At 31.6% G+C, this 13,871-nt stretch overlaps 1 protein-coding gene across 1 annotated transcript; it reads right to left on the bottom strand.

Moving 5' to 3' along the window:
- Window positions 1-6,191: 6,191 nt before the first annotated feature.
- Window positions 6,192-12,909, bottom strand: LOC114759099 (inositol transporter 4-like). The gene is made up of 7 exons (XM_028948191.1): window positions 12,777-12,909; window positions 12,390-12,460; window positions 10,236-10,571; window positions 9,595-9,702; window positions 7,741-8,346; window positions 6,498-6,960; window positions 6,192-6,232 (listed from the first exon to the last, which is right to left on the bottom strand). The coding sequence occupies exons 1-7, from the start codon at window positions 12,907-12,909 to the stop codon at window positions 6,192-6,194; spliced, it is 1,758 nt and encodes a 585-aa protein (XP_028804024.1).
- Between the last annotated feature and the right edge of the window lie 962 nt (window positions 12,910-13,871).

The raw sequence follows: 13,871 nt of genomic DNA on the forward strand, positions 1-13,871 counted from the left end.
TGGCGTATATTTGATGTTTAAAATATTACTTATTAGATCTTGATTGGAGTTTTATTTGTTGGCAAAGGAAAAAAGAATTGGAGTTTTATTCATATATGATATTATGAGTAAGATGTCTCTATTTGAACAAAGAAGCCTGTCCTACTCAGCTTGCTTTTACCCAACCTGAAATGATTTAGGCTTTTCATAAGAATGGGCGGACAGTCGGCTGCAAAATGCTACCTGTTCATTCTTAGAGCTGGACATTAACAGGATCTATGCTCTATCCACGTACATCCCTTGCTTACAAATCCCATTGATATACATTCATTGCCTGCCAATGAAATCTTTGAATTTTAATTCACAACTTTATAAATTATGAGTTAGTTTTTTTGCACATTATTGGACCAACTCTAGTCCGCAATCTTTCACGTTTTTAATTACAGGTCATGATCTAATCTCTCACCCTGCTGTACGGTCTCTTCATTGTACGGCCACCGTAATTGACTCTGAATCAATAAATCTGACCAATGATTCTTAAGCAAAATTTGCTTTAATACTTTAATCGTTCAAATCCTACCAAATGTGAAAGTATGTAAATTAAGATAACGGATTGGTTTAACATTTGAATCTTTCCTAAACAATTGAGTCATAAACAACGCTGTCAAACTCACGAGTTTAAATAAACTTGTAAGAATGATATAAACTCATATCGTAAACTTAGATCGTGAACTCATAATAGTTTACTTTTATTAATAAACTAATATTAAAAGTATATAATCAAATAATTAATATATAAAAAATGAGAATAATTTCATTTAAATATATTTTAAATTTAAATAATTAAAATTATATCAATTAATGTTCATAATTTATTACATTCAACAAAAAAATTTCTATAAAATTCATATATAAAGTCACGAAACATAATCAAATCAAAAAATTTAGCATGAGTTTAAAAGCGAGTTAACATAATTTTATAAGTTTAAAACGTAAAAACAGTAAACTCGGTTAGGTAAATTAACTTGTAAGTTTAACCGAGTTTACAGTTATCACGAATTTAACAATGAATCGACACGATTTTATTAGCTGAAAATGTAAAAACGTTAAATTCGGAGAGTTAACTCGCGGGTTTGATAACAGTGGTCATAAGCAATTCAATAAGAATTAGCAGAAAAAAGAGAATTTTTTTCGTTTGATTATACTTGACTTGAATATCCCCTCGGCTTGATATTACAAATTTCAAACATTTATATATTCATTTAAAAAATTTAAATTTTTGAGAAAAACATAACATCGATCGACCATCATCAACACAATTTTTTGTTAGACTTTTATGTAATTTTCAATCTTTCTTCATAAGTTTCATTGGTTCTGTATAACTTCTTTTGTTCTTTCAATGTTTTTCTCATAATTTGTTCATACTCAAAAGTTAGAAAGATTAAAAAACTTTTAAGGAAAACTTATGTAGATAAAAATGTTAGGATTATGGTTTTGATGATAAGAATTTAAGGAACCTGTGTTGATCGATCAAGGGATTATCGATAACTTGATAGATAATATTTCTGTGCAAACAAGTAACTAATCAGAAATATTAATCGATAACTTGATAGATAATGTGTTAATCGATCAATTGATCGATCATTGTTAACTCAGTTATATATAAAAGTCTGCAGAAAATTATCGATCAATTGATCGATAATCAAATTGTCGAATAAATATCAGATAATGGGACACAAGTCTAGTAAGGAATTATCAATCACATAATCGATAAATGGGTCATCGATGAGAAGACAGATAAATGGTAAAGCACTTTATTCACTTTATGTTTTGTTTTAATCACCATTTATCGGTCACTTTATCGATCAGTGATTTTTCGATAACGTGATCGAATACTGCTTTATAACCTACTCTATATGCAGGCTACTATCCTAGTTGCTTATCGATCACTTGATCGATCAATGAATTATCGATCAAATGATCGATCATCGGTATGTTATCTTTAAATCATAGTTTTTCGATCACCTGATCGATAATCCAATTATCGATCACCTATTTACGTGTATGCTCTGTTTTTCACATAACGTGTTCGGTAAATCAGTTCCTTGTCTTTACAAGACTAAGTCTCTTTGTTCTATTTTATCAATCACTTGATCGATCATTCCTTAATCAATCATTTATTCGATAATTAATATAGTCTGTGTTTTCACTGAATATACTTTTTTTTATCGTTTATCGATAAGTTTATCTATAATCTATTTATCGATAAAATGTTCGATCATTATTCCTGGAAAATCTATTTCCATATCACTCTATTTATCGATAGCCTAATTGATCAATAAGTGTTCGATCACTTATTCGATCATGGACTGATTTCAGTAAAACTTCAATTAGTAGCGATGATTCCCAAAATATATTGTTTATTTCATTCAAGCTTTTCTCAGTCTTTATGTTTGTTTTAATTCTCTATTTAAAGAATTTCATAATCAAAAGAGACCTGGATCTTCCTTTTCTCTGCATACCTTTATAAAGTCACTGTTTCCTTTTATCGATCCCTTGATCAATAAATCAATGATTCATCACTTGATCGATAAACATAGTTACCTGTGTCAAAAGTTCTCACTCTGAATAATCGATAACTTGATCGATCAACCAGTCATCGATCATTATTTCGATCAAGGATGTCCAATTATTGGTCAAAACATTTAGCAACTAATTGATTCTACTTTTAAATTATGAATATTCATCTTATCATTTGTTCGGTCTGATCTAAGTCTTACTCTGTAAAAAGAAACTTATTGAATTAAAGTACTATTGCAGATTACGAAGAAGAACTCAATGACTCTCCAACGGTTGCTTAGTAGCTTGTAACCTACCATGTCAGAAGCATTAATGGCGAGAACCGTTGTAACTGAGAAAACACGTAATCGAACTCTCAACGGCTAGAAGCTCTTCCATCTAACGATTATTAAACTACCTCAACTATAAAAGGCGCGAAGAAGCATTAAATGAACAGATTGAATATGCGAGCTACCCTCTGCTAATTATTTACTGTTACATTTAATACTCTATTCTAGCATATACCGAGCTTCAGTGTTTCTCATTTAATTACTTTGTGAGAGAGTCTGTATTTATCATCGTAAATCACGTTCTGTGTGAAACTCCAGAGAGTGGACTCTTGAGAGGAATTGTAACCTTACGGGTAGTAAGGGGGAGTAATTGAGCGAACCAGTTGTTGTACTGCGGTACCAAGAGCCCGATTACTCTTAGAACATAGTGGAATACTCAGAAGTGTTCTGAGGATTGGACATAGGTCAAGCGGTTGAGACCGAACTAGTATAAATTCTGTGTCCTCTTTCTTCAATGAAATCTTTCTAACTCACACTCTTTGTTTCTGTTAGCTTATTGTTTTAAATTCGTAAGATTTTTATAACTCACCCAATTCACCCCTTCTTGGGTGAGACTGCCACTAACAAAAAAAACACTATTTTCTTAAGTGTTATGAAATTAAATTTTGGATTAGTTAAGTTACATTTAGCAACTACTTTTTTTTCACTATTCTAAATTTTAATTGAGCACCTTAAAATATTTTTCTAGTAGGATTTAATATTTTAAAATAATTTTTGGTGCAATGTTATCTTTAAAATATTTTTCTTAATAGCAATGAATGCCATAAATTTGAGATACTAAGCGTTACTGAAAGACTATTTGAGGGTGATAAATGCATCTAAATTTTTTTAGATAATACTAGTAAAAAAATATTTTAAGAAAGTAGATAAATAAAAAAATTTAATTTAGAATTGCTACTGGGAAAAATACTTTATGTTACTTGACCCTACATTTTTTTTAAATTTGACGCATAAATATTGGAGAAGGGCTTGTAAATCATCACAAGATGAAAATATTTTATACAAGTCTCTCTAATATTTCCGAGTCAAACTAAATTACATCTTGTGTATTGTTATAGAAGTCAAAAGAGAATAGAGAAGAAAAGTAGATAATTAGAGAAAAGAAAAGAATATTTCTGATTTCATTTAAGGTGCCGAATACATGATATATGCTATCTATTTATAGGCACGACTTTAATAAAATTTACAGACTACATAATAATATAAAATAATTATGAAATCATGAAGATAAGATAAGATATTAGAAATAATAGGAGAGATATGGACACCCACACATATATTTTTATATTCATATTTTGAAAGACTTAGTATAATAATTTAAATTTAGAGAATGTATTAATAATTATTTTATTGCACTGAAGACATGTTTAGTTAAAAAAGAAACACGGAAATTGTTTATAAAAAGAGAGAGACGGGGAAATCAAAATTCAAAATTGAATAAACCGTGCATGTTGATTTTTTTTTAAAATTTTTTTTATCGTTATGCTGAATACACAATCAAATTAGTTAAAAGTCAACAACTAATTGGCCCAATGGTAGCACCATCCTCCACGCTTGGATAAAATGCTGGGTTTAAACTTAATGTTAACGTGTTTGTGTACGTTTATTTATATTATATAAAAAATTAAATTAGTTCAAATAATTCTGTATCTTGCTTCCAGCCTCTGTTCCTCTGAATCAGAATTAAAAACAATATTACAACATATTTATGTAATATTTGATCTATAACGGTTCATTATCTATAAATCATTCAATTGTGATAGAAAATTATTCTTTTCTATATGTAAAAAGAAAAAAAAAAGAAAAATTACTCAGAGGCTTCAGATAAGAAAATTAAATATTAACAGGTCTTGATTAATTTAATTTTTCTGTAAATTTAACTTATAAATAACGTAATTTGACTTATGAATGTGAAAGTTTGACTTGTAAACATAAACGGTTAAATTTGACTTGTAAATAATGATTTGTAAATATGCAAGTTTAATTTATAAATATTGAATTTTTGCAACCTATATGTATTTAATTTTATTCCTTCGCATTCATATGTAAATTTTTTTAAAATAAATCCTCTAATGTTCACACGTGCCATGTCAAATCCACTCACAATTTTCCAAATGGTTTTTGTCAAATCCATTTCTATAATCATATTTTCCAGTTGCATAAAAAAGCCCAATCTATTCTGAAACCGTCTTCAATATATTAAATGGGAATGAATAGTGGCTCTAGAAGGTGTACATGGGAATGTTGTAAATTGTGATATCTTATTAAAATGGTGCATTCTCAAACATATGAGAACGAAAATTGTTCTTAAACAAATATATATACATATATATATATATATAGAGAGAGAGAGAGAGAGAGAGAGAGATGGATGGACGAACAAGACAACAAAAATTAATATTATCACACCACAAGGCTTGGACAATTCCCAAATTGCTTTCATAAGCTATGGGGACATTATGATACTTTTAAAGACAAATGGCACCATTTTCCCAATTCTTATACCTCGTTTGTTTGGTCAACCTTGTAAGCCTACTCTGTTTATTAGTACTATATTGTTATTAAGATATTGTTTCACCTAATTCACCATCTTCCGGCAATCTAGAAACAACTGTTAGACAATATCTTTTTGGATACCTCTAATAATCTTTATGATTGCAGCAAGTTGAATTAAAGAACCAAAAAAAAAAAAAAACCAAAGAGCTAGATATATTAAAAGCTAAAATACCATATATAATTTAACATTATGGTTTTGGCAAAAAATTAAAAACTTCTACCAAAATCTAGATGGGTTTTCAAATGTTTTCTTAATAATAGAACATGTTCAAATCTAGAAAGAACAAGCCCCCCATAGGAAAATCAAATCAAAGCACAGTCCAAACCTAAAAACAAAATTGAACAATCAGCTGGAGGTGCTTAGTTTAACTAATTTTGAGTAATTCTACACGGTACAAAATGAATATGTGAGATAAACTTTGTTTTGTAAAGTGCACAGATGGCTCCTCTACTGATAATTTGGTCTCAACCAATGAACTCAGCACCTATGCCAAATATGCCTCGCCAACCATTGAACTCAATGTTTTCACAAGTGGACTGGGCATTGAACTAGCAAATGCACAGATTTAGGTACATTGGTCGAAATTGCAGTTAAAAGAATTTTAATTAACTTAAAATAATTTTAAAATATGTATTAAAAATTAAAACATGTTCTCCATAGAATTATTTATCATCATCTAGCCCCAGCGTTCTTATCTCAGTTAAGATTGATGGATGCGGGTGCTATGACATGTTCTCTTAACATGTTCAAACAGTTAATGCAGAAACAAGTTTTGAAACAGAGTTTCCTGTAAGAAACACACAAGGTAAGAAATGATTCTGAGAATAAAATTAAGACAACCCTAGATTATCTAGTACTCTTTACAACATTCTACAGAATCCAGAATATTCTATCAAACTACTACTTATTTCACAAACTGTACTTGGGCTCCAATACCAGAAATAAGAAGCAAAACACATTGTTTATTTACTTATTTTTGGAAGGAAAGAGCCAAAACTGTGGCACCGCCATCATTCATCATCGCTAAGGAGAGTCCTTATCGCCTAACTTACCATTCTCATTCTTGATCTTCCTGTCAAATGGGAAAGGTCTGAATCCTTTGGTAAGCAATTCCTCGACCTCCTCGAACTGAAGACCTTTGGTTTCAGGCACTAAGATGTACATAACCACAAGTCCAACCAAGGAGAAGCCAGCAAACAAGAGGAATGTGCCTGAGGCGCCAAGAGCCTCAATCATGCTCAAGAATGATTGGCTCACTATAAGATTTGCAGCCCAGTTTGCAACTGCAGCTATGCCTCCTCCTGCTCCTCTGAATCTCAATGGATATATCTCAGAGTTCAGAACCCAAGGAACCGTTCCCATTCCGGGAGCATATGCCAGGATGTATAATCCCAGGATTAGAATGGCTAGGACACCGATTCTGCTCGGACAGCCCTCGGAAAACCATACTCGGTGCTGTCCACGACATGTTGCTCGAATAGCCTTGTCTGAAGCCAAACATGCCCCCGGCAAGAACTGCATATAGGAAGCCCAGAAAAATGTTACTTGTTGGCTAAGCAAGTGCCCTCCATTCACAAAATGAATGTAGGGAGTGCATTCAGATAGAGAAAGTAACACAAGAAAATGCCATTGTGAAGACGAATCACGTCACATAAAACAGGGGTGGGCCAACTACACTTTTTGTGAAAGGAATGGCATGAAAATACAGTCTGATTGGTTTCGGCATTACAGGAATTTCTGAAACAATATTTATTTGTCAATTAAGCCATCTATTCTTACGACATAAATTAAGCTATCCGGTGAAATCAGGTAGCACTTATGCATTGTTAAAATATCAGCTGAATCTGGATAAATGGCAAGAGTATAACAGATGAACAATGACTCGTTTTCTTTTAATATGTTATAATGATTATACCCAATTCTTCTATCCCCAAAATTCAAAACAAGCGAAAGGAAAAAGATTTTTACGTATATCCAGCTGCAAAAGACAGATACATCACACAATGATTATGAAGAGGTATGAAAGATCTCAAGGTTATTTGAATTTACTTATAATTGGCTGAGCTTGAAAAATTAGTTGTCTAATGGTAAAATTAGCTATATTTTTTTTCTGACAGCACTTATGTTTTCTACATTATAAGCTTACTAAAGGGAGAACAGACCAAATACTTTAGATGGGGTAATTTAACTGTGTAATCAAATTGAGTCAAGGATTTCAAATGTACTTGGAAAAGGGTAAAATATATATCAGCAACACGTTGTGTGAAGAAGGAAAACAAATAAAACCGTACTTACTTCATTATCTCCATTAGCACAGTAGGCACATTGTACTTTCAAACAAGTCATGCAGTTCCATGAAGCAAAATCTGAGGCCTTTGTATATGCTGAGCATGAAGAGTTCCCTCCAAAGCTGAGGGTGTCCACGTTGCTTATACCAGGAGCATGCTTTGCAGCCTGAAAGAATGTGCCACTTAGAATCACAAGACACACAATGATCCCAATGAGGGACACGAGCATCAATTTTCGCCTCCCAAATCGATCAATCAAAAGCATGCTTATGATGGTGCCAACCACATTCAGCCCAGAAGTGATCAGAGACAGTGCAAGAGCCGTGGAGTTGGAAGCAATACCGGCAAATTGAACAATGGTCGGACTGTAATACATGACTGTGTTGATGCCTACAAACTGCTGAATCACTTGCACTGCAATGCCAGCGTACAGACCTCTTCGAATTGCCGGGGTAGACAATGCTCTCTTAAATTTTTCTCTGAAACTATTCCCCATTGAGGCTTCCATTTCCTTCTCAGCTCTCACAGATTCTTGCATAGCACTCATCTCATCGTCAATTTCACCAGGGAGGTAAACTTTCTCAAGGATTTGCCTAGCTTCATCTTCTTTTCCCTAATTAAAATGAAAGATTCATGAGACTCTTAACTGTAAATAAAGTTGGTTGTGAATATACACATAAACACAGTCAGAAAGCTAATTACTTCATAGGGGAGAATCAATCTGGTTAGATTACTTGTGCAGCAAGATATGTTACTCGAAACAGGATTAGACATCTCATATTACTTTGCTCTACCAATTAACTTCCCTTAGAAAGTCAATATCTTGGCTGCTATGCTCAACTACACTTAACCTTTTTTTTTTAAAAAAAAAAAAAAGAAACAAGCTACCTCAGTTGGAAAACTTACTCACTTAAGTCCTTATAGAACAGTCAATGCTTCTCAATATGGAACCAGACATGTCATTCTGCCTTAGTTTCACATCAATATCTCCCGAGAGCTAATTAGTGAGGTGAGAGAACCAACCAAGTCAAAAACTCATGCAATAGCTCATACTCACGTAGACTAAGTATCTTATACTACCTTAGAGCCCATTTTTTAAAGCTTTTTCCGTGGAAAAATCACTTATTTTTTTGGGCAAAAAAATCTATTTTGAGAAATTTTAGCATTAGAATTTGTAAGAAAGTAGAAAGATTTCTGATTCTTTTGAGAAGTTACTCTGAGTAGCTTCTGAGAATAACCTGATGCTGTAGATGAGAGAATGTCATAAAAGTGCGGAGATGCATGGATATACCATAAAATTAAGAAATAAATAGCTTTTATTAACAGTCAATAGAGATGCACAAAGATATCATAAAATTTGAAAGTCATTAATAATAATCAATTTTTTATATTTGTAACTAGACACAAAATAAATTCTGCATTTCATAAAATTTCTACAAAATAAATCATTTTTTATAAAATGTTTAATCTGTCCAAAAATTACTTATCTTTTAGGCAAGAACACATGCAACATATACATATATGTGTGTGTGTTTTTTATTAGTTTCATCTATTTACATTTGATATAGTCTGCTTCAGAATTTTTCGCAGGTCGAGTAGTAAATGGAAAGAGGAGTAAGTGAGTGAAGCAAGCTTGCAGAAAAAAGATCATTAGAGAAACAGAACACATTGACCTATTTGCTAAGAATCTTCATAAGAACCAGACATGTATCAGCGTGATTCATTCTCATATTCATGTACGATACCAGAAATAATGCTCAAAGGACAAATAATTATCAGAGCAGTTATTAAACAGTTAGCATTAAAACCTACAGTGAACTTGGTTTAACAGAAATACAGGAACAATCAGTTAATCCATTACCTCTCTGTAGAGCCATCTTGGTGACTCAGGAAGGAAACACATCAAAATGAACTGAACAAAAGCTGGAACTGCAGCCACTCCAAGCATACCACGCCATGTCCAAGACGTCTGAACCAAATCAAATTGAATGTAAAAAACTTAGCCCTTTAAGCATACAAAGTAGAAATGCTACATATTACTCCCTCTATTCCTTTTAAGAGACAACAAACTAAATTACGTCAACATGTTAGTTGAAATCAGTTAGAGATAATAAATATGTAAAAAAAAATGTAACATTTTTGCCAAAAATACCCTTATTTATACGGAAGAGAGAGATTATGCGGTGGAGAGAGAATGTATCGGAATTAAATACAATGATATGAATAATATGAGTAATCAAATGGGGGATAAAATGGAAAATTAACAAAAAATTTGAGACATCTTATATGTCATACTTCACAATTTTCTCTTATAAAAAGGAACGGAGGGAGTACTATAGACTGACATCTACAAGTCATGTATTATTATACAACATCTTAAAGTATCATGTTACAATAACGTGAACCAAAGATTAGTAGTAACTTATATGTAACATTTTAGTATTTTGTGATAATGTAACAAAGTTATGTGCTACATTTTAAAGTTGGTATATTGAAGCACACCTTAGTGAAAGCCAAGTTGATGAGGTAAGAGAGGAACTGGCCCCCAGTGATGAGGAAACCATTGATGCAAACTAGAGCTCCTCTGATCTTAGCCGGAGAAGCTTCAGAGATGTACAAGGGAGCATTCATGGAAGCCATTCCGACGCCCAAACCGACAAAGATTCGGCCGAGAATGATGACCCATGGAGCTGGAGCAACTGCCATGACAACAGCTCCCACAATGAACAAAACATCAGCAATCAAAATTGATTTCTTTCTCCCCAGCTTGTCTGTCATCCACCCTCCTAGTGCAGCACCAATTATAGCTGCTGCTACAGCCATACTCACAATGTTTTCCTGCATTTCAGTATATGACTATCATCAGTATGGATAAAGAAGGGCAAAATCTTTAAAGAAGTTTGTTTTGATTCAAATATTGAAATAACAGTACTAAGGAATTTTGATTTTATAAAATATATTGATTGATGATTAGGTCCTTGAAAGATACATCTTATTGCAAACTGAATTTTCAATGTATTCTTATTCAAGAGTGAGTGAGTTGTTTAAACCCTGTAACTGTCAATCTGTTAGTCTTGTTAGCATCAAATTATTCAATTGCTTTTTGTTTGTAGAAGAGACTTCTGTGAGTTATAAAAAGAAAGAAATATAATTCTAATGATTTGAAAAGAAATATGTACAATTTACTCCTTTGTTGAAAAAAAAAAGGGATTAATCCAAGGAGTCAAGCATAAGAAAGAATGTTTTATGTGTATAAAAAGAAGTACTCTATGTTTCATGAAACAATACGAACAAGCTTGGCCATGTGCTATATTGATAATGAAACTTTTGTAGCATAACAATCCGTGCAAAAATCGTAAATAATTAAATTTCTATAATAAATTCATTAATAACTAATAATTTCAGTTTTTTTGGATAAATAAAAGCTTGGGTAAGCTGGGTGCCAAAATTCATCACGCTAAGGCATGTTTTCAAGCGCAAAGAGAACTTACAGAGGTACTAACAAATTGCCGAGAATCTTTACATTGACAGTAGGTTTTAGTCAAGTAAGGAATTTAAACTCCCAACTTTATGAGTTATAAGCTAAATCTTTATCAACTGGACTCAAGATTTTCAAATATTATTTCTGAGAATTTGAACTCAATAAAAGGTATATTTCTTCTTCAATGGACAAAATCGTGTTCAAGAATATTTGAAATTGTAAAATTTATTACCACGTTTTAGAAACTTATTATAAAAATTGAAGAAGAAACCATAAATATTAAATGAAATTATAATTTGAAAATATGTCTATAATTAATTTTCTTAAAATTTTGAAGTAAATTTTTAAAAGTAAAAAATTTTCTTTACTCTTGAAAATTAATAATTCTAATTTTTAAAATATTTTTAAAAAACTTTTTATCATATATATACCAATATCTAAATATAATTTATTTGGTAAATATAGATGATTTTTAACACACAAGAAGAGCAATGAAATATGTATAATTTGTAGCAAATTAGATCTCAGACCTATTGTGGATGGATTCTAAGATATTCTTCCGGTCCTATTTATAAGGCAGAGAGAGAAGAAACTTTTTGATCCTATTTATAAAACACTGAGAGCAATTTTTTACATGTATTATGTTGATTTTGTTTATATGAAAAATAATATGTATTAAATAGGGATAAAGTTAAAAAGTTGTTAAATTTTAAATGAAAACTAATAAAATTTAAAATCTTTTTTTATCTATATAAAATATGTTAGAAATGACTTATAAAAAAAACAAGAAGCTGGTCTGTGAATATCCATATTATTAATGATCAGTGATCTATATTGATTTATATATTTTATAATTATTTAAGAGCGGCTTTGTCCATCCGCATACCTGCTCCCCTGCTGGGGACCACAGTTAACCGAAAAAACCAAAGGGAAAAGAAAACGATGAGATGCTTCGAAAGTAACCTTACAATCAACAATCACCTGAAAGTACATGAAATCACACTTGTTTTCTTCTCCCCGTGAAATTTCAATTTTTCATATTTTTGTCTCTTTCTTTCAAAGTTTTTAATAATAATAATAATAAGAACAACAACAACAATAATTGTTTTTTAAAAAATCTGAATTGGGATCTCAATATTTAAAAGGTTGGAAGGAGAAGGAGGAGGAGTAGTGACCTGAAGCCATGTTTTCTTGTCAACTTCCTGGAAGTCCTCACGAATGTAGAGCAAAGCTCCAGAAATCACACCTACATTTTGCAGAAACCAGAATCACAAACAAAGAATTAATAAATAAGGCATAAAACAATTCGATTCATGCGTTCATACAAGTGTAAACTCTGCACAATTGAAGCAATAGGCATTAAAAAGAGCTAGGTTTCCCCTTTAAGCATCATGCATCAGTTCCAGTTTAGAAGAGAGTTCAATGTGACTTGAGAAAGCCATCAAGAAACAAAACTTTGTTCGAAACAGTCGGAATTATTAAATTTTGAATCTGGAGAACATTCGGTTTGCCTCAGAGAGAGAGAAAAGGAGAGAAAGAGAGGGGAATTGAAGTACGTATACCTGTGTCGTAGCCGAAGAGAAGGCCTCCGATTCCGGCGGAAAGGGCGAGGCGCATGATGAACGGGGAAGCAATGGATCGCCGGAAGCATTCGGTGAACGCCGTCTTGTCGGCACCGCCGTGACCTCCTTCCATTTTCTTCTTCTTCCTCTTCCGATCGATTCCCTCTCACTCACTGTGTTGTGTTTTCAGTTTTCAGCATTCAGAAACCTAGAGATTTGAATTTCACTACTCTCTCTCTATTCTCTCTCTCTGCGCTTTCGAATCCCGACATGAAACGCCTTTTGTTCTTTTGCTCCAATTTTACCGCTTCTTTTTCAACCAGATATTCGCAAAATATGGAGAAGCTCGTCAACTGAACGACCTTGTTTTCTGGCCTATCTCAATTTTTTAATTATATTAAATATTAATTATATTATTAATTTGACCATTTGAAATTAGGCTTACCATCTGTCACCATGCTTTAACTCATTCAAAAGCCGTTTGAATCAAATTTTGAGGGTAGGCATCACTATTGCTCATTTATTGTACTATCTATTATTTTTAATATAAAATTTACTTAACTAATTTAAATTGATTAAAAAAATAAAATAACCTAGTTAACTATATATAACATATATAATATGATCTCCTTAAAAAAATTATATGCAATATTAAGTCTTATATCACTATAAAGTTAGGGAAATTAATTTCTGAAAAATGATAAATATAGTTAGGAACAAAAAAGGATTGAGATCATGACCAAATCTATCTTCACAACTAGCTTTTAATTATACTAAGGATAAGACAGAATATTATTTTAAGTGTTTAATTTCAATTGATTATAAATTTTTATTATAATATAATATAAAGAATAGTTAAGTTAAATTTCTTATATCCATCATGTCATATTTTATAATCAACTATGATCATGTGTTCTATTTTGTTGTGATTAAAGAACTTTGTATAATAGACATAAGTATAACTTGATATAAGTATTGTCATATAATACATTAATGATATTTTTCTTGTTATTATTCCAATTTTTTATTTAATTTCAATATTATTAATAAATATTTATATATGGTTGCCAAGTAAGAAAGTACTTGGTATTATCT

This window comes from Neltuma alba, unplaced genomic scaffold, assembly GCF_004799145.2.
Source record: "Neltuma alba isolate B1F8T4 unplaced genomic scaffold, ASM479914v2 tig00010787_pilon, whole genome shotgun sequence".
NCBI classification, from domain to species: Eukaryota; Viridiplantae; Streptophyta; class Magnoliopsida; order Fabales; family Fabaceae; genus Neltuma; species Neltuma alba.

Bases quoted from the DNA above. Each gene is read 5' to 3' on its own strand.
- LOC114759099 (XM_028948191.1), bottom strand. From the start codon at position 12,909: ATGGAAGGAGGTCACGGCGGTGCCGACAAGACGGCGTTCACCGAATGC. The intron at 12,461-12,776 runs GTATACGTACTT...TGCAAAATGTAG, and splicing joins TCTCTTCGGCTACGACACAG to GTGTGATTTCTGGAGCTTTG. The intron at 6,961-7,740 runs GTAAGTACGGTT...TCCTATATGCAG, and splicing joins GTGCTAATGGAGATAATGAA to TTCTTGCCGGGGGCATGTTT.